Raw genomic sequence first — 21,826 nt, forward strand, 5'->3', positions numbered from 1 at the left:
TAATACTTCAACGATGCAAAGAAATGAGGGTTGTGTTATTATAACTTTTCTTTTAGTGTATTGCGTGTATTTCACAGTTCCATACCAGATGAGATGAAACAGACTGCAGACTCGCTCCTTCTGATTAATACTGACTGGTTATAACTTAACACCTAAAATAATTCTGGACTACAATATGGATTTATGCATCAGTGTTTCAGTGGGACATTTATATAAATAAATGTAATGACAGTCCAGACCAGGACTCCCTTGTGCTGTGTTAAACTAGATAACAAGCTCTAACCCTGGATTTACACATACAGTGAAATCTTATTAGGTAACACTTTTATTTTCACCGCTCTATTTATTTAAAAGCAGCATATAACACTTCATAAAAGCTTTGTAACCCACTACCTATAATATACTGTGTATTAATGTACCTGGTCTCCAATTCTAACTTCTACAATTTAGCATCCATAGTTGTTGTATAAGCCGCTTATGAATGGTTATTAGCACAGAATTTCATGACTGTAACTACAAGATATTCACACAGATTAAAAATCATTCAGACAGGTTTAAAACCATTAATGAATGTGTTAAATACTTGTGATCAAATCAACTAGACATATATGCAAAGATGAAAAGGTTATAATATTTTACACATTATCAACTTTTCAGTTGATATGGCAAACATCGACTTATTTACAAATTCAGCATTCATTTAAAGTCATGTTTGAGGCCAACTGGCAAATATAAATCTAATATTCACTCTCTTTTAGCTCTGTCTTGTTCTCTACCAACTCCTGAAGGACACATCTGTCTCTTTAGCTGCTAAATACACCGCTACGTTCACCAGCTCGTCACTTACTGTGACTGTCTACTGTTTGTACTGAGCAGGTGGTTTAAAGTGCTGTGGTGGAAATGATGCCACGAGAGCGGTGAGAGTGAGCTGTATACTGCTTATAAATGCTAAATAGGCTTGGTTAAAATAAATATGTTCCCAGTAATGCTTTAGAGACTAATTTGTCTTTTCAACAGAGATGCAAGCAGCATATTTATGTTTACTCAGCCACGATGGGATAAAAGCTATTCCACCAACACTTTATATCTAAAATGTTTATTAGTCTTTGATGCATTCTGTTCCCCTTCATAAACTCATTTTATGCGCAACCAATCCAAATATTATAAAATAAATCTAGATTATATACTGTGCCTGAACCAGATTTCATTTCAAATGACATCCTGTTTGTTTTTCTTATAGTTTGTGTAATGTGACCTACGGTCATCTGAAGAAATAAATCAGAAGTGAAGTCTAGAAAGGATTATAAATTGCTTTTAAACAGAGTCTCTATCCATTAAATACTGACTGCACTTTAGTTCAAGTGAAAGTGGAACAGAATACAAAATATGATGCATCATTATGTTCCCATACTCTGGCTTGTCCATGGTCTGTTAATTAAGGTAACAAGTAGGTTTGGTTAAGGCGTGGCAGTTACTCAACATACTGTTCTCAATATGCTGCCTAGAGTCAGCCCGTACACATGAACTGGTAATTTCTTTCTTATTGTCTGGGGAAAATAAAAAAAGAAGACAACCAAAATCACGAGTTTAAAACATTCACATCAAAGTTCTATTGTATCATATTGGTAGTAACATTGATTTCAATGTATGCACATGCTCGATATACATGTATGTGTACAAAATAATCAATATATATATAGCAACATAGACATTGACATGAATGAATACTGTTGGTTCTTTTCCATCACTGTACATCATTTCTTGTTACAAACCCATTCAGATTCAGAATAAATCTGTCTTTTTCAGTTCTTATTTGTAAGAATGTTGTCGAGGTTGGAGGTCTATTATAAGAATACAAGCCTTTGGACGTCAGCAAGCTCAATATGGCAACCACTTTTCAGTCAACATCTCTTCTATAGTCCAAATATGCTGGGAGGAAAAACATGTTTTTTTGAACAGTTTTGTTTAATTCTTATATGAACATCTAGACCAAGTTTGGTTTTATTTCTTCCCCAGCTTCTTATATTAGTTATATTATATAGCTGAGAACAATCTATAAATTCAGGTTTTCTGTCCTTGGCATTCACACAAAAACAAAGCATTATTAATGGATCCTCTTTGCATTTGCATTGACATACATCTTGAGTATTGGAGCACTTCAAAGAAGAAAATCTATGAATGCACCGAAGGTGAACACTAGGGATCCATAAAATCAAACCACCCCAGCCACGTTGCCAACAAATCATAAATCTAGGGTCGAAGCATATTTCTAAGAAATACATTATTCTGCTTCATAACCTCCATTGTGTCTGCTTAGATTACTATAACACAAATCAATATATTAGCTTTGCTTTACATCTGATATTAAAGGAATGGCTCAACCTTTTGGGATATACTCTCATTAATATTCCTGCCAGGAGTTATGAAGCTACAATCAGCAGGAGATTAGCTTAGCATAAAGACTGGAAACATAGGGAAACAGCTAGCCTGGCTCTGTTCAAAGGATACAAACGTCTCTCTGCATCTTGTTATCAATATCTTATCTTTTAATGTGTACAAAAAACAAAATAGGAAGAGCCAGGCTAGCTGTTTCCCTCTGCTCACAGTTCTGATGGTGAGCTAAGCTTATAGTCTGCTGCTGGTATTGACCTTCAAACCTAACACTCACCAAGAAGGTGTGAGACGGTGAAGTTGAACAATTCCTTTATATCCTCAGGTTCAAATGATAAATCAAACTGTGTGTCGATAAAAGCAGATCTTTGGATTCAAGGTGCATGTTAGGGCAAGATGTAAAAGGACCACTTGTCAGCAAATCTCTGGGCTGACAGATTGAGTTGCAAAAGCACATTCAAGGAAATGAAAAATAAAGTACTTCTCGACTTCTTCAAGAGGACTGTTGATTGCTTTAGTGGGGAAACTCTCGAACTCTCTGTGCCTGTTGGCTATTTATAAAAAAAACACCCTAGGAAGTGCGCCACACTAAAAATCACTTTCAAATAAGAAAACCAACATAGAATCAAATACCTGCTTTTTCTTTGGCACCAAATTAGAGCTTCAGCCAAAAGCCTAAAATGAAAAGTCAAAGCTTGAAAAGTAGATCATCTAAACAGCAAGTCCAGCACTTTGTGAACAGAGGTTTGCACTTAATAACTCAACATAAGATACAGTATATGATGGTGCATGGTCACCGTGTATCATCAGGACTGCCGAGGGATTAGAACTGTCTAGAACTGGAGAGGTTCCCATTGCACTTCACTGTAAAGAGTCCCAGGTGCCCACCGGTCCCTAGGCTTCAGCAGTTAGAAGTACAACACTTGCAGATTATTCTTCATCTACATTCAAATCATCATCCTCGCAGACTACTCTAATGATATAATGCCCCCTAGTGGCAATATACTTTAAATATGTCTAAAACTGAACTGCAGTATTTCAGATCCAACTCCGAGAGGCACAGCCGAGCCGAATAAACTGCCTCTCCTCCCTTCTGATCTGTGACATAAGCACTGAGACCAGCACGCAACTATCCAATCACTGCCATTTCCTGTTCTAGGCGGATGCCCATATATGGACATTTGGCAGTTTATAACAAGGCATATCTTGGCAAGTACACAAACTCTTTAGTACAGCTGAGCCACATTCAATATATTAAGATGGTAATTTTGTCCACTGTTTTCCTTCCAGGAGTCTCTCTATGATGAAGCGAACCAAAAGAACAAATAAACAAAAAAAAACATCACATACAGCATGTTCTGGCCATCTACAATAAATAATCTAATCAGAGTGCTATACACACCACTGTTCTGACTATAGATATGTGCAAATTTTCACTGGTGTCCACGGATGGCCAAGGCCTTAAGACACACCTGCTACTGTCACTACAGACAGAAATTTTATTTCATCAGTTGCAAGAGGGTCCCAAAGAAAAATGGACTGAGCTGTGTACTGAGGGTCTGGAGGGCCGGGGCTGCTGGGAGCTGTGGACCGCAGAGCTTGTGGCGCTGACGTCCAGCTGGCAGTGGCAGTGCTTAGGGCCGATGGAATCTGGAAGTACAAACACAAAAGCGTGAAAATAATATATGCGCAATATAATATATACAAATCAATCATGCATGCATACAATGTAGTTTAGGGTTGCAATTGGTTGTTAGTTCTCATTTGTTCCAATTTGATGTTTTTTAAAGTGACACCACCACATCCCCCAAAAAATGTTTTAGCAGGTGTTTGACAAAGCAAGAGATACTAAGAGCAAAATCTGAATCTGCGCAGTTTTTTTTATTCAGTAACACATTTGATTATCTACTGCTGCTATGTATTAATGCAATATGGATCTTCACCGGGCACAAAAAAAATAATTTATTGATGCCTTGAGCTGCAGCAAATTGCTTTACAGAATAAAAATCGTCTGGCGTAATGATGTTTTTGTGTTTTGTGCTGAGGATCTATGACTAATCGAAACACTGCAGCAAGGATAAAGGTGCTATTTGCTACATCAATTATTATGGAATACAAAAGATACGATACAACTTTATCTATCCAGAGGGAAAAGGTGCAAAAATAAAAAGTCTCAGATGACAATAACAATAAAGTGAAAATCTAAAATATATACAACGCCAAAATCAGAGTAACAATATGGGTCATATGAATATAAACAGGTAAACAGTTAATAGTATTCAGATTGGATTTTTTTCTCAAATTGTAAAATAAATTGACAATTTCAACTGAAACATTATGTAATTACATATTTGAATTAAAATGTGTAATCATTTCTACAGGTGAACTTGATCTGTACAGCAGTACAATAAGAAACCATGTCACACTGATCTGGGCTAAGAAACTGGAGTCGCCCCAGGTGTGTATCATGGCTTTAATGTTCGTGGAAATGGCTTTGTAGGATCAGAGTAATAAAGATATTGATCAATGTGAACTCGTAAACTGCAGAATTTATGGTAATGAATCACTAATAAAGTGTGAGTTATGGTCGGAGTCGACTAAATGGTGGTCATCAACCGCTCGAGTACCTGGTAAACTGTTTGCTGTCTTCATGAACCTCCATCTCTCGGCTCTTAAACTCATTCAGCTCCTTACGGATAGCAGCCTGAGGGGCAGAACACACACACACACACACACACACACACACACACACACACACACACACACACACACACACACACAAACACACAAACAAACAAAAATCATAAAAATGCGACAAGCAGGACAAGGCCACCGGATCCCCAAACACACATCATCAAACATAGTTATTACACAACTGTGTTTTCTACTCTAAGCAACCTTTGAGCTATTTGCGGTATACTTTCCATGAATATGTAGCTGAAGACTTGGCTTCAGGGAACTAGCCACAATTCATAATGTAATGTTGCAATGTGCTGGCAAGAACAACGTACACATGAACATGTACACAGCAGCAAACATGTGCATTGTTCTTTGTTCCTTGAGGATTGTGTTAATCAAAATGTTCCTCACACAGCATTTGTCCCCTCCTCTTGCTCTCAGTCTGGCTGTGCAGCTGAAGCAGAGTAAAGTCGGTGAGGGTTCAGCGCTCAGAAGGTCTGTTTTCTGTGATTTTTCTATGTTGTGTAGTATTAAACATCAACAGCAGAGGGCAGGTTGAACTTAGAAACTGCCCTCCAGCAATCCCTAAGGAGCTTTCTGCATCTATAAACACACTGAAGACGCTTGTTCAGTAGATCTGCTGCATGCACACACTTATTTGTGTATCGACACGCGGGTCATCTCACTTCATGTAAGCTGAGGGGAATTTCATCAAGTGCAACAATAGCCTCCACAGAAGAGAGGAAGCTGTTATGTCACCAGATTATGTCTCAAGGTTTTAGAATCACATATGGGTGTAACGTTCAGGTGTCCTCGTCCTTTTGGTCACATGGTCTACTTTGACATCCTTTAACCACCTGCCGTTTACTTGCTTTTTCAGGCCGATACAAACTTAATGTTACAAATGTATAAAGTATGTAGCCCAACTAGCAACAGCGGGATACGTTCATAATTTAATCAAGGAAAAAAAATAGTCAAACAATAAGAAACAAATAGTCAAGATATTAAAATGCAGCGTGTTAACTTTCGCACCTTATCAGCGGGAGTGAGCCGTGTCCAGGGTTTGTCTGCCCGCCGGTCATAGTCTTTGGCATCTGTTACCTCCACGTACTCGTTAAAACACAGAATCCTGCGCTCAACGAGCTCTGCCACTGTCGGCCTCACACTCAGCTACACACACACACAAACACAGAAAAAAAGAGATAAATTAGATCATAAACATCACAATTCAAGAATAGTCTTTCCAGTGTTTTTCTTTTTAGTCTCAAGTCATACGTCTCCAACATAATGTATATGCCGATATGCTCATGCATAATGTATTATTGCACCCTCTATTTATTATTTAAAAGGTTTCTGGGAAGCAAATGGTATCTTTAATCACAAGAACTAGACTAACGACAATCTTCAGTTCCATCTGTGTCCACTAGATGGGGTGATCTTTCCGCACAAAGCAAACCTTTCTGCCTCCTAATGTTACTCACAAGGTGGAGCAAAACATATTAGCAGCTAAATATAGACTCGCTGTGTCCTTTCTGTTCTCTCGTGTGTGTGTGTGTGTGTGTGTGTGTGTGTGTGTGTGTGTGTGTGTGTGTGTGTGTGTGTGTACAATACCTTTCTGGAGAGTGTCCTTTTAATCTCTTGCTTGGCTTCTTGCTCCTCTGTTATATTCTTTTCTGCATGCACAAAACCAACAGAGTCACTTCACAACTACTATGTCTACAACAAGCTTCTGCTTCTTTTTATAAACAGCAAGATTTGATTTGCCGTATTAAAATGTGTCCATGTCTGCCAATGATGCCGTGTGATTGCCTTCATTTATATCCTTTGATTTCTTCTTGAGAAAGAATGTAACATGTGAGTTGAATCTGTAACGCATTCTTTCTTGTGACGTCTTCATGGACGCATTATAGATACTGCACACTCACTCTCTCACTGAATGCATTTGGGTATGTAGACATGGTTATGACCATCTGCTGAAGTTCAAACCAAGCATCAGCATGGGGAACAGATTTTATTCAAGTGACTTTGAACTCGGCGTGGTTGTTGCCAAGCGGCCTGCTTTTGAGTTCACAAACTGCTGATCTACTGATTTAAACACATATCTTGGGTTTACATCCAGCGAGCTGCAGCTCACTAGTCAAGATGCCTTGTTGATGGCAGAGGAGAAACTGGTTTGAGCAGATAGAAAGGCAACAGTAACTCAAAAAAAATCATTACAACCGAGGTGTGCAGACGATGGCGCTGGTGGAACAGGAGTAAATACCGAAGGAGTACAGAATAAAGTGGGCGGAGAGCGTATATGTTTGTGTCAAAAAGACTTGGCCTGGGATGCTGGTAAACCTACCTGCCCTCTAGTGGTCCCATCAGAGACTGAACCAGAGGCCATCTGAGATTCACCGTACAGAAACTAGTCCCCTAACTCAGAATCAGAAATACTGTTCAGATATCTTTAAGTGTGTTTGTGGTCATGTTATACTGTTGGGTTTTGTAAAAATGCACGTCATATTTGTTGTACCAATCAAAGAAGTCCAAAGTTTTATTTCCTGTGTTGTATCCACTGGATTTAAACTCGTGGTTGTGGGCTGCTATTTCCACTTATGTTCCACTTAGCATAATGCATATTTACATATTTGCTTCTAGAAGGAGAAAAAGCAGTTTGAAACTGCACATACACACATATTATTTGACAGTCTATTTGATATTTATGTGTGTGTGTTGTGCACAATGTAGCTCATAGCTTAACCGGACATATTCTGTCTCAACTATCTGATTAATGAGACACACAAGTTAAATTGTACCTGGAACATCCATTTTCTTGCTTAGATATTTATGTTAGACAGACACATAATATTGCTTTTGCAATTATGACCATTGCTTACTTTTTCTTTGTGCGAAGAATAAAAACAGACATGAGGAAAGCTAAATAGAAAATGAATTTAGAATTGGTAAGAACATACATTTTTTCTTTTACTAAAATCATAGTTAACCATGTTCCTTGTGCTCCTGTTGTGAGGCACTAAAAGTGTGGAATCAGTAAAATATGGATTGTTATAAACATGTAGTTATACTGCAGGAAAGTACAACAGAAAAAGCCATTTTGAGCAAATTCTGGAGCGGGATGCCTCTTTTGCCAATTTCAAGTTTGAGAGTTAAGGCCAAGGCTGCATATTGCATCCGGTTTAATATCTCTACCCGATGTGTGGTAGCTGGGAATAAAGTTTGGTGACTAAAGTAGAAGCAACTGCACACACATGTCGATGCAACCTTATTGATTTTTTTATAAAAGATATGAGATGTTACTATTTAAGTGTCTAAAAATCGTGAAAATGGTGCACAACATCACCGCTCAGTTTAAAAGGTATTTCAGAAACTTACGCCTGAGGATGTTTCTCTGCTCCAGCTCCTCTGTGGATGGTCTTTGGCTCAGGCGCCTGGAAAGACAAAAGTGGGTTCACTACAAGGAGCACACAAGACTGAACATTTTACTTTTACAACTTTGTACTCCAAATATATATCTGTGAGATTTATAGCGAGATATATATAATACTTTTTTGTACTTTTTGTATTTTTCTGTATAGTATAATTTTTTGGAAGATTTTTGTGGTTTATGATATAAATATGACTCAACCTCTAATGCATTTTATTTAACATGTTGGCATTAATAAAAATATTGGCCTATTGCTAAACTGAATTTACCTGTATTCCTAAAAAATATATAATATAATTTTTTTTATAAATTGCACATATCTTTTGTTTGATCTTATTTTTAATTCACACACGTTTCTTGTTTTTAAACCAAAGGCTGTTTGCCACCAGAAGTTCTGCTTCATCTGGAAAAAAACTAAACTAAAGGACAGATTTTGAAAGTGCATCATTTGTACCAGTGCACCGCCCACAACTACACGAAAAAAAAGAACAGTCTGTTGTTTCCCAACTGATCTACTATGAAAATTCACAGCTTGCCACATTTTCCCAGCATGCTGTGCGTGTGTAGGTGTGTGTGTGTGTGTGTGCACCTGACTAGTTTGGAGCCGATCTGCTGGCGTATCGAGTGTCTCTCTGTCACAGAGCTCCGCGGCAGAATGTTTTTCTCCTCCAGCTCTCTCTTGCTGGGACGGTTCCCCAGCTTGATGTTCAGGGTGTCTCGTCGGCGAATTTTCATGGCCAAAGCGCCTGGAACCAAGACACAACAATGAGAACTAGTCAGAGCCTTCTTAACAGCCTGCATGGACAACCGAGATGCCACCGCAGTAAGATCAGAATCAGCTTTATGGGTGCCTTCTTTGTGTTCAAAGACAAGCCTATAGCTAAAGAGGTCAGCCGTTTGGGAGGTTCTAGAGCTCACATGCTTAGCATCAGCCATCATGACACCCTTTAAGTCTGTTTTTTCTGTTCCAAAGCTTAACCAAACCCTAAGTGACAGATAAAAACAGAGGTCAGCTTGATCTACATCACAAATTGCAGATGCTCATGACCATGACTTCTTGGAATGTAAAGATTGTGAAACTAAAAGATTAACCAAATGAACCGGGGACTCAGTGTACTCTGAGGATCATGCATCTCCTTGTCATATGTAAATAAAAACATAGAGCCGCTTGTTCCTTTTGGTTTTACAAAAATAAATAGAATATCCTTCATAAAAACCTCATAAAAAACACCAACACGTCCAAGTTAATGATGTGTGGTCATGAGGCGCTTCTCTGAAATGTCCGTACGAGTTCTAGGAGTACAAAATGAATCCCGTACTGGTTGTGTACTCGTCTTCCTCCTCGTCTTCCTCCTCATCTCGGTACAGGATTGGTCCGTCAGAGTCAGAGTCGCTAGTTTGGCTGTCTCTCGGCCGATCAGGGATCACCGTCACCATGGCCCGCTCCGTGTTCACGCTGAGGCCCTGAGGCCTTTCAGCCTGGGCCGCTGCAGACCTGCAGGAAACAACAAGACAGCGTGAGCGCACATATTAATAATTATAAAAATAATGAATGGTGGTGATGGTAATGACACAAATGGTAATAATAATATAAAATAATAAAAATATCAAAATATGGTTGGACTATGAGACATCATTGGTCATCCTTGCTAGGAAAACTTAATGTACTCCTCCCTCTCTCTCTTTTTCTCTCTCCTTCTTCTCCATCTCCACTTCACACCTCCAACACAGCTCCTCTACACACACACATACACACTCACAGGAAGCTTACACAACAGACTGCACTGCAGCATCAAACTAACTTTTATTATTTGTCTATTTATTTTTGTTTGGTTTGTTTTGCGCTGCCATTTTTTTCCTGTCACCAAATGTAGTATGTTCTGTCCTGTCTATCGTCACCCGTCATGTCTCACACATATTTGTTATTTGTTGAAATGGGATAAATCCTGAGCTCTGTAAACGTTAATGTCACAGCCATCCCCTCAGCATTTACCATGTGACTACAGTAAGACGGCTGTGTTGAAATGTACTCCAGAAGAACAAGAGACGATGTGCAGAGAAGACCAACATAAGGAATGTTTCACCAGCTCTCGTGTTCTTACTACATTTTTACCTCGGGCTGTTCTCCACAGCAGACTCCGTTTCTCCTTTCTTCTTCTCTTCTTCTCCACCCTCCCCTCTCGTTCTCCCCCGTCTCTCCCCCTGTGAGCTGCTGCCCGTCTCTCCCACTGTAAAGGAAGTGTCCTCTGTCGTGGAGTTGATAAGGGGAGACTGGGCGGTGGGTCCAGGGGCCTTGTGGGTCTCCTCAACCGTGGTGGAGGCATTGGGAGCATATTTAGGGTCTGGAGCAGGTTGAGACGCAGCATGAGTTCCCTCTGTCTCATTGCCGGAGGCTTTAGATGAGGCAGGCTTGGTGTCTGAGGAAAGGAGCGAGGATTTTAACTCCCCGGGCTGGCTAGGAGTCTCTGCGGGGGCCTTTTGAGGGACAGAGGAAGAGGTGGGAGTGTTTGATTTCCGGTTCGTCCTTGCATCGGTTCCCTCAGTCTGTGCTAAAGCGTCCTTAGATGCACGGGAACGAGTGGTGGAAGTGGAGGTGGAGGTGGAGGTGTTTTTTGCTGTGCATCCTGTCTTCTTTGGATGGGAGGATTTGGCTGAGGAGAAACCAGAGCAAGAGAAAGAGAGTAGTGAAATATTAGACATTTTCTTTTCCCCAGATGCTCCAATTTCCTCCCACAGAAGACACACAGGTTACATAAACAAAAACCTGCAACCTTCTGGTGTGAATCCGGTCCAATCTATACAGATTATATGTAGTATATTAGTATTTAGTCCAATGTAGATTTGGGAATCTTTTTTTGCAGTAAAAAAATATTGTCAATATGTTTTATAAATATACAGTTAATATACTTATACCCCTATCTATGGGAGGAAGTATAAAACATGCTCCTTTTTGTCCCAGCTCCTTGGGGCAGAAGCAGTATTGAAGAGTAAGCACCACACCAACATCTAATCATGATTAAAAAAAAATTAAAAACATGTCACATAAGTTTCTCTTTTGATTGCTGATTTTCACACCAAGAAAACTACTTTTGTCCCACTTCCCCAATAACTCAAAATAAAATCACACAGAGGCCTCCAGAAAAGACTGCATGAACATCACGTGCAATAGTCTAGTTCTGGTCTGTGTGCCGCTTTGTTCCACCGTGCTGGAAGTTAATGGAGTACACAAGCACACACATACTGCATGAAGGGAGATGATCATGCCTGAGCATCATGCCATCAATCAAAACCACATGAGCACGACGGGCCTCAGTCACACTTAAGTGCTCTTGTGCGCACACACACACACACACACACACACACACACATACACACACACACACACACACACATTTGTCAGCGTTTACAGAGCAGAGAAAATACATTTTCACTTCTGCTTTCTCAGAACAACAGTTCTCGCAACACTGGACATCTCTTCCAATTGGGAAAGGACACAATCAAGAGGGAGAGACAGCTACTATTTTGTGGTCGAGGTGACAGAAGCTTGACTTGACTAACTCTTACAATGGTTACCATGGTTCACAGGTGCAGACAGCTTTACAGCGAGGCTTCATCCCTTCAAACAGTGATTCAAGCACATTCTCCATGCAGGGATGCAGGCAGGCAAACCGGCTTCAGTCCCAACGAGCTGAACTTACCAATCCCGCGACTAGTGTTGTTAGTGCTCCGTGGGTTAGCTTTAGCTTGAGTGGATGAGCCTGCTTTGCCTGTGGTTTTGGCAGTCTTTTTAGTCCCCGAAGCACCGTCTCTTTGCTTAGTTGTGGCTGCAGTGCCGCCCGCCGGTTTGAAAGAGGAGGGCAGAGTGGGGCTTTGCTGTTTTTTAGCTTGACCGTCTCGGGGTCGCACCTGCTTTGCCCGGGCGAGGGGTTTAGTATCGCACCTTTCTGAGCAGATCAGTGGAGGCAGGATGGTATTTAGAGGTTAAAATAGGGACTGAAAGCAAGATAAAAGATGCACATTTGTGCAAACAGATGCACAAATGGGCACGAAAGTCAAGCATAGGAAGAGATACTGATGGATGAGAGGTGAGTTGGACAGAGATGCTGCTGATAAGAGACGATGTTTGATCTATTAGTCTTGGGCATGTTTTATTTAGATTGTTTCAAAATGAATGATGTATAAGGCTTGAGATAAGACAGATAAAATACCCATTAACCTTCGCCATCCAGTGTGAAGGTATGTGTGTTCTGCTCCTGTATTTGCACTGTTTTTTTTCTGATTATTGACAAATGAGCAAACAACTGGCTCTGAGTTCAATGCTAACAGGGTTGAGATGAGAACAGCACAACACTTAGCATCAGACAGAAGAACCGTGGCCGGTCTCCTGAGGCCGAGGGAGGCATTAGGAGATGGCTACTGCTCTGTTCAGACTGTGAGCTCCTGCTGCACACCGATACGAGGGGAATATCTATCTGAACACATTAGACCTGTCAAAGGATTCAATGCCTGCCAGAAAACTGCTGCCGGTACAAATGACCAAGAGGAAAAGACTTCAAAGCAACACACATCTAAAAGAAGTTAGTTCTAGCATATAATCATTATCTTTGTTCTTTGCTGGACACAGTGATACCACTGTGGATACAGAATATCTTCATGTTCCAAGAAAACAAAAATATATAAATATTTCTTGATGCTTGAATCTAAAAAAATCATAGTTATGCATGATGCAACTCGAGAGAAAGAACACTTTTTTCTCTTATTTCTTTTTATGTGTTTTAAATGCGACAATTTCTTTTGTATACAGAAATTGTGCCAAAATGATTATCTATTTTGTGGCTTTCAAATTGTATAATTCTCGCTCACTGTGTGCTCAAGTGTTGTCACTGTGATAATTGATCTTCACACAGTAACAATCAGCCACTTCGAATTATTCAAATGGAAGTGAGAACATATTATTCCAACTAGTACAGAGATCTAGAAGTTTAGGATGCCAACTAGCCCTGGTGTCACAGAAGCTGTTAGATACTGTGACTCATCCAAAAGTTACCCGTTTTGTCCTCCGTGCCGTTGGCCTGCTCCTCCAGCGCTGTTTCTGGAGACTCAATGTCAACTTTGACCTCCTCTGATGTCACACTAGATGTGGCGTGCCCGTTCAGATTTTCACTGCGGATCGTTTCATCTATAGGAGATAAACAATAGTTAAGAGCTGAAGGGAATCCTCTGCTCTTCAGAGATGTTCAGTTGCTCAAAGGGATCAGACTTTTGAGTTTTGCTTTTACTGGCAACAGGCAAACGTCAACACACTTGAAACAGCTGAACTTCAAGTGTGAAGGGACAGTGCAATGAAATGAATGAAGAAATAAATGAAGAAACATGTTAGCGAATGATCAGACAAACCTTGGTCAATGATGAGAACTCCTTTATTGATGAGCTCCTCCCTCGTTTGTCTGGTGGAGATTTTTCTCTCCAGAACTGAAAGATCAACAAGGTCAGGGCCTTAATCTTGTCTTTTAGCTCCAGCAATCAATTTACACACAGTTCTATAAACGCATTGCATAACAGCTACTTTCCTCGTCTTATTGCTAAATGTCTCGTGTCAGCGTCACATATACAGAGTCAAAGATGAGGAACAAAGGCGCTTCTGCCGCTCTGCCGCAAACTAACGGCTGCTGTTTTTCTCTCATTAGGAATCAATCGTGTTCACAGCGAGATCGGAACACAGCTGGGACACAAAGTGAGCTCAGAGTCCACCGTCAAACAAATTTCAAAACAATTTAAATAATAAAGACTTTATCTGATTTGAACTTCTCAAATGTGAGAATTTGGTGCTTGTCATATATAAGAGTGAAATAAACACTGTGTGTTGGAGAGATGGTTTGAAGACATCACCTTGGGCTCTGGGAAATAATAAGGGGAATATTTCACAAACATTATATCTGACAAAAGATGCAGCCCTACAAACAAAGCTTAGAGTGGTTTTGGATATTCCATAAAGCCAGACAATAACGGCTCCAAAAGAATGTTATATTTCAATTTCAATGTCCATGTTTGTTTTAATTTATATGTACATGGTTTAAATACCTCGGTTCAAACATTCCAATACGTACATAAGGGAGAAATGATACACCTGGCAGCCATGAAGAAAAAGTGCTTTTTGTATTTACTTCTGTCCCTTTTTATTTTCCACCCAACGCTTCAGGAATGAGTCAGTGAGAGCAAACAAACTGTTCACTCTTTTCCTATTTAAAGCTCCTCTGGGAGCATCACTGCTCCTGCTCACACTTAATGTGTTGTAAAGACACATTCAACACACACACACACACACACACACACACACACACACACAAGACATCCTACCTTTAGAGAGATCCTGGAACTTGTCGCTGGTCTTCTTCTTCCTCCACTTCCAGGGTTTGAACAGTTTTCCTATTGACGAGAGCTTGCCTCGTTGCTGCCGTGTCGCAGGGGCATTCTGGGTATTGGTGGCGCTGTCCACCAACACATCACAGCTGGCCAGTGATGATGATTTCTCCAACCCATCAACTACAAGACACAGGTGCAGAAATACAAAAACAGAACATCAGCACCATGAAACAAACACGCAGCATCACAGTTCTCTATATGCACCAGATGAGGCGTCATGTCTTGTGATGCATGGATATAATACATCATGTCATACAAATAAACAATAGTGTGGTCTGTCAACGACTAGTGCTGGACATGAATGTGTTCGGGAACACTAGATCCAGATTAAGTCCAAGCAAACAAAGCCTTCTTTTCACTTGTTCATAGTGCAAAACACTCACTAGTTTCATTATTATCCATGTTATGCAATAAAGGATGTTAAAAGAGAACATTGCAACTCAAGTCCCTATGTGTCTATAACGTAATGTACTGAAGTGGTTACCTAACAATAATCAAGATGTTTAACAAGATAGGATACAATACAACTTTGTTTTTACAGTAAAGATTCATCTATTTTTTCCCCTTAAAAAACGTGACTGAAACAATCTGCATAGGTAAAGACGCCTCTTTTGTTGAACTCTATATTTGCTTTGTATTGAAATGATTATGGTGTGTGAAAGGCTAAAAGAAAATGACGAGAGACTAATGTCATGGACCATTTCACTGTCCATTGCTGCATCAATCTCTTGTTTCTCTCAGCACTCAACGGCTCAGCAGGAATATCATTCCTAACTCTGTTTCTGTACAGTACTTGCTGTGTGTGTGTGTGTGTGTGTGTGTGTGTGTGTGTGTGTGTGTGTGTGTGTGTGTGTGTGTCTTGCTATAGATCCCTGTCCTTCCACAAGTCCTCCTCTTCCTGTTGAAAGATTAGAAATTAGAAGTCCTGTGAACCCTCTGGAAGACTTCAGGCAGTGTGCAGATGTGTGTGTGTGTGTGTGTGTGTGTGTGTGTGTGTGTGTGTGTGTGTGTGTGTGTGTGTGTGTGTCTCTCTCATACCGGAACCTTACAGAGGAAAGAGAGGTGGTGTGTGATTCCTCAGATTCAAGCAGAGGAAGGCTTTTGTTTTTTCAGTTCTGCTGACTCTCTCTAGGGAGCCCAGCAGGGATCAAAAGGTTGTTGTTTCTGCTTACAAACTTTTACAAATTTTTCCATGAACATCATAATTTGTACCTTCAAATTACTAAATGAATTCCCTCAAAGGAATGTCAAGTTAATGTAGCAGTTAGGAGCTGAAGTTTGAGTCTGGTCAGGACAGTTTGGGAGAGTTAACAGCAGGTTAGCAGTTGTTTTAGTGTCCAGATGCCCTCAAACTACTGATTAGGGCAACTAATGCAACTCAACCACTGACAGTTTGTTCTGAGATTGGGGTGTGTTATGCTAATGCTAGAAACGCTAACATAGCCTTGAGCTGCGACCCTCAAGCAGAGATGAAAAGCGGGCTACCAAAGTCAAATGTTTTTACTCCTGATACCTGCAGGGCTCCATGTTGTGCTGGAGGCTGAGTTATGAGCTCCAATTCTTCATCAGGAGGTCTTCCTCACTCTCCAAGTCCTCATACTCCCATGAATCGATACCAAAGCCACTGATGTGACATAGCAAAAAAAACTGCAGAGCCTTACAAGAGCATTTAAGTCCATGTTACATGTTTATAACACAATTCAACCATAAATATGACTCGAAAGTGACTCGAGAGAGCTTTCCAAGTTATGAAAATATACATTTTTATATTCCTAGCTTGATGCCACACATGATTGACGCACCTTTCTGGAAAGTGTACGACCTACGGAATCCGCCAATTGCGCCAAAACCACTGTCAGACAAAGCCTCAGCACGATATCAACCACATTGCATTTTTTTCCAGCCAAAAACCTGAAATATGACTTACTTATGGATGAAACAATACTTGCTTGGTATGTATTGTGCATCTGCTTGAGCAAGTTAGGGCAATTTTGCTTTCAGCGGACCTAAACCTACGGTTCACGAAATCCAAACTACATTAATTATTTAACTTCACTCAATCAAAGTGTTACAGTTATACCTTTTGAAATGATTGAAATAGCCCTTGTCTTGAGGAGATATTCTGTATTTAGCAAACCATTCGGAATTTTTGAGAAAAATGGCTGGGGCTCAACTGGGGTTAAAGAAGTTAAATACTGAGCTGAGAGGATTTTCTAAATGGGATGGTTAATTTTGCGCAAACATTTTCTTTTTCATTTCCACTTTTTTTGTGTTACTCGTTTCAGATACTTCACTTCCTGCCCTTGTGTATTTTCCCGCCCGTGTGATCGTCTCCCCCGCCCTCCGTTTGGATTCACCTCTGCCTAATCATCCTCACCTTCCTTGTGTATTTAGTCTGTTATTGTAGACTTCATTTTTACCTCGTTCTTGCCTGCTTTGTTTGACTGATTACCTGACGGATCTCCTGTTTACTGAACCTGTTTGATAAGTAAAGACTTACTGCACCTTGTCATGCTCTCTGGATCGTGCCTTTGAGTCATGCTTTCTCCCTGTGGGTTTAGCACACAGTCGTAACAGTTTCTACTGTACCACACTGCACTGACTCGATCCTTATGCATGTTGTATGTGTGTGTGTTCACACTTACTTAGGTTTGAACAAGTAAAATACTGGAGGAAAATCAAAATAAACAATTGCTCCAGAATAATATAAATGTTGTTTGCATGTTATTATCTTGCGTCCCTCTAAATCTAAGAGATGCTGACCTGCGTTCATCACTTCTACACACGACCACATTTCTATTATCGGTGAAATGCCGATGGGTAAAGATGCAAGGACCAAATGCTCTCAGCTCGTGCCCCTCTCAATAACTAACAGAAGCATAATAAAGGTTGGTTGAAAGGGCAACAGTGCAGTGTTTTCTCAAATCCATTTAAGAGGCTTATGCAGCAAAATAGTCAGCAGAAAAAAACAGCTGAAAACACACTCTGCAACATTTAGAAAGAATTATTAGTTAGGACTGTTGCCCAACTGCACAAAGCCAGCGTTTGAAAGGTAAATCAAAAGAATGCAGTTGAATTCCACGTAATGGAAAAACACATGTTTTTAACTAATCTGTAATATGTTCTCATTTGATGGAGATAATCCGTGTCTTGGTCTTCAGATGAATAGAAAACAATCAGTAGCCTGTTAATCAGACTGCTGATGCCAATACTAGATGCTGTTGGTCATCTGGTGCTCAATACGCCTCCCTGAAGGCCACCGGCTGAACGGTATAAGAATAAACTGTCTCTGGCTGCGGCTCACTGGTGGTGGGAGATTAATGCAGAGCATCCTGTATTATATCAAAATTACAGAAACGGGTTCAGGCATTTGGTCGTCTGCAGGAGAGTTATGTCATCAAGCAACAGATGTTTATTCAGCCTACATTATAAAGTAGGGCTGAACGATTGTGAAAAAATATCTCATTGCGATTATTTCGACTGATAATAAGATTCCCATTTTCATTAAAAATAATATTCAAATGATTAAGGTGTGATTTTTGCAGGGTTCTGTAAAAAATAAATGTTTCTCAAGTCTGTAGAATATGAAATGTACGCAAAGACATCTGTGCAGCACAATATTTAATATAAATTGTATTTTGTCATTACCAATGATTGTTTCTCCTGCAAATTGATAATTGCAGTCAGCCATGTTACAATTGTGATTGATTTCAATAAGATATTGATTAATTGTGCTGCCCAATAAAGAAGTGGAGCTTCAATAATAAAATAAGTAAAAGCAACACTGCAACATGTTTGTTTTTGTTAAAGTATTTAAAATCCCAGCATGACATCTGTGCGAGCATGACTGCTGTCAGCAGGACTTTGCTCACCTTATGACCCCGACTGTTGAGGGATGTAGCAAAACAACATTTACATACACAAACAGGGCAATTAAAAGCACAAAAACCAAGAGCAAAGACATGGAAAAGAGGCCAGTACATGCTCTCCCAAGACACCAATTTCATTCTCCCTCTTGTACACACACACACACACACACACACACACACACACACACACACACACACACACACACACACACACACACACACACACACACACATTTCCTGTTCCCGTGTTGATATCAAATCGCAACAATAGGTGCATTTCAGCAGCTGCTTTGTGCAGCTAATGATGGGGGAATCAGTAACAGCGATTATCATCACCATTAGTCCACCGATTAAACCGAATCTAACGTGGACAATGGACAGACTTATGACTTGCAGAGAGAGGAAGAGAAAGAAGAGAAAGGAAAAGAGAAGTAGAAAGAAAGATAACAGTTAACTCTGAGAAAAGAGAAGAGAAAATGGATCTTCAGATGGTGAACTGAAGATGATGTGGTTTGCAGAAAGTCATCTTCATCAACAGACATGCAACGTGTTATTCTCCGAACAAATCCTTATATTGTTTATTAGAGAGTTTGAAGCCAAATCAGATCCAGGCGGATACTTTTTTATATCTGAAACTACAATACAGGAAATTGAGCCTAAAGTCCTATGACACAAAGAAATCTCAATGGAGAGCAACTTAACTAAATCGTCCCGTTATTCTAATGTGCATTTATACAACTTTTCACTGCGTTAAAAGACATTTACTTTAGCTTGTGTGTAACATTTTCAGACATGTTGCTGTTCTTTGGGAACCACTGGGAGCCCCGTTGCCCCCTCCACAACCTGACATAAATACTGATACTCAACTGCAAGCAACTAAAGGAAGTAACAGCGTCAACCAGTGTAAGTAAACAGACAGCTAAAGAAAACAATACAGCTTTGCCTCAAAGCCTCAGAAAGATAAACTTGTACAATATGACCAATAACTATACTATAAAGGACACGTCCTCTTCAACAGTAAGTATTATGTAAACCTGAGTCAGTTATGCCAATTAAAGTCCATTCATTACACACAGGAGCTGCAAACGATGACAGTTTTACAGCAATCCTGCATTTCAGGCCAGACAGATCAGTCCAAGAAAAGCAAAAATAATACCGACTGCAGCTTTTAAAGCACAGCAATGTGGCTTGAATCCACCTCAGGTTAACTCAGGGATGTTATTACACTTTACAACCGCCGCTGACTCGACTCCATGATCATTCCACACTGGATTTCACACGGCGGCCTTTTTTTATTTTGGAGCCGATGACTCGAGATGGGGGTGAGTCAGGACTTGGATAAAAAGCAGCTGTGGAAATGAGTGGGAGAATCAAAAGACACAACTTGAGACATGACAGACATCTCAATGAAGCAGCCAGGAGTCAGTGAACTGTTTCTCATCAACTAAATAATTGTAAAAAGAAATAAATCACTCTGATGTGAAGGTTAAAGTGGCGATGTTTTGTGACAAAGCCAGTGTGGCGGCCCCTCTGTCTGTGTCTGTGCCGCTTTTCTCCAAGGCTGCAGACCTGATAGAGGACTAATCAGTGGCATTGGACACACCTGGGCCCGCTGGGTTTCATGAATTAAAGCTTGAGCAGTCGTTTGTTGGCAGATCTCCTCTCGCCCAAAACCATTGTTCGGTTTCGCCTCTGTGTTTTTACAGCGCAACCGATTCCTCCCATCCATTTGTTTGACTCGTATTGACTTTATCTGTTGAGTGTACCCGTGTCTCTCTCGTATTTGTCACCGTTTTAAGAGCCGGGCTGTGACAGCCAGCATGTTTTTTTGTTTCAGACGTTATGGCTGGAACATGTGTTGAGGAGGAGGAGGGGGAAGGGAGAGGCTTCCTTCCTTCGCTGCAAGTCACCGGGGACGTCACGAAGAGGGAGAAAGAGGCAAAGAGGGACAAAATAGAGGAGAAGGGTGAGACAGAGAAGGGGAGCGGTGGAAAGAGAATGTGGGAAGGAGGAGGAGGGCAAATACTAGCAGGGAAAGCAGAAGAAAATATGGCCAAAAAAAAAAGAGGTGTTGGATGAGAGCGGAGGAGGGAGGGGCGACGCTGGGCATTAGCTGATGTTTTAACACTTGGGTCATTCCTTCCAAACTTTTCTCCAATGTAGGTCAGAAAAGCACAGCGCTGTGCAACTCATGATACTCAGAGCAGCCTGGAGCAACAGGCCCAAAAGAAATCAAAGAGGAGACTGCAGCTTCAGTGTTTTAAGGCACAGTCGTAACTCATCAGGGCTGAGAGGTTATCAGTTTTATATTAATGATCGTTCAATAAGACCCTGACAGACCATTTCCCCCTCCTGCTCTTAGGACTGTATATTCAGCATTTAGAGCACAGCACAGCATCGTAATGTAACCCACAAGGCTGAGCGTGTATAGATCATTATTATGGCCTCAGGTACCTATGCATGTTGGCTTAAGTGTGCTACAAAACAGTCTGAGTCTTTACTTTAAATGCTGACAGCGTCATAAAAAAGGTCCAGTTTTGTTTTCATCCGGAGTCCTTCGTCTCTTCCTGTGCCTCGCTGCCTGAAAGCGTTCCCATAAAAAATGTGAGCAAATGGGAAATGTTTACTTTTATGGCCCACGGACAGACAAAGGACTACAGATGACAAATAAAAAAGTCTATTTGTAAGCGTGGAGGTACAGCACGTTCTCACACACTCCTGTGCTAATGTAGTCTCATACTTTCTCTTTTAAGGCTTTCAGTGACTCTTCATTGGGAAGTGAAGAAGTTCATGATGCATCCATCCGTTAGTTTCTTTTCAATAACAGGCTGGACGACCTTTTCATGTACACGACAACCGGGAAACTCCATTTGCTGAGGAAGACTACGAACAGCAACGGAGCAAAATTATGATTTATCAGGTCTCAACCCACCCGACTATATTTAGGAGACTTTGGAGTGATACTTTAGGCTCTGCCGCCATCATTATAACACCAAAAGTAGGGGAAATCTTTTGGAATAACTGTGTAAATCTCTCT

General features: G+C 40.5%; 1 protein-coding gene across 1 annotated transcript in view; it reads right to left on the bottom strand.

Annotated features, from left to right (window-relative positions):
• Positions 1–3,898: 3,898 nt before the first annotated feature.
• The window catches only part of phactr2 (phosphatase and actin regulator 2), a gene marked incomplete at both ends in the record, with an annotated part of 33,864 nt that continues 15,936 nt past the window's right edge, over positions 3,899–21,826 (bottom strand). Inside the window, 12 exons of the mRNA XM_079229482.1 lie at positions 3,899–4,041; positions 5,008–5,095; positions 6,103–6,240; positions 6,682–6,743; positions 8,446–8,501; positions 9,087–9,243; positions 9,817–9,992; positions 10,611–11,148; positions 12,196–12,441; positions 13,545–13,676; positions 13,895–13,969; positions 14,855–15,040. Of these exons, the coding sequence (XP_079085608.1) occupies positions 3,899–4,041; positions 5,008–5,095; positions 6,103–6,240; positions 6,682–6,743; positions 8,446–8,501; positions 9,087–9,243; positions 9,817–9,992; positions 10,611–11,148; positions 12,196–12,441; positions 13,545–13,676; positions 13,895–13,969; positions 14,855–15,040 (1,997 nt within the window). The remainder of the gene's footprint in view (positions 4,042–5,007; positions 5,096–6,102; positions 6,241–6,681; positions 6,744–8,445; positions 8,502–9,086; positions 9,244–9,816; positions 9,993–10,610; positions 11,149–12,195; positions 12,442–13,544; positions 13,677–13,894; positions 13,970–14,854; positions 15,041–21,826) is intronic.

This window comes from Taurulus bubalis (genome assembly GCF_910589615.1).
Source record: "Taurulus bubalis genome assembly, chromosome: 14".
Taxonomy (NCBI): Eukaryota; Metazoa; Chordata; class Actinopteri; order Perciformes; family Cottidae; genus Taurulus; species Taurulus bubalis.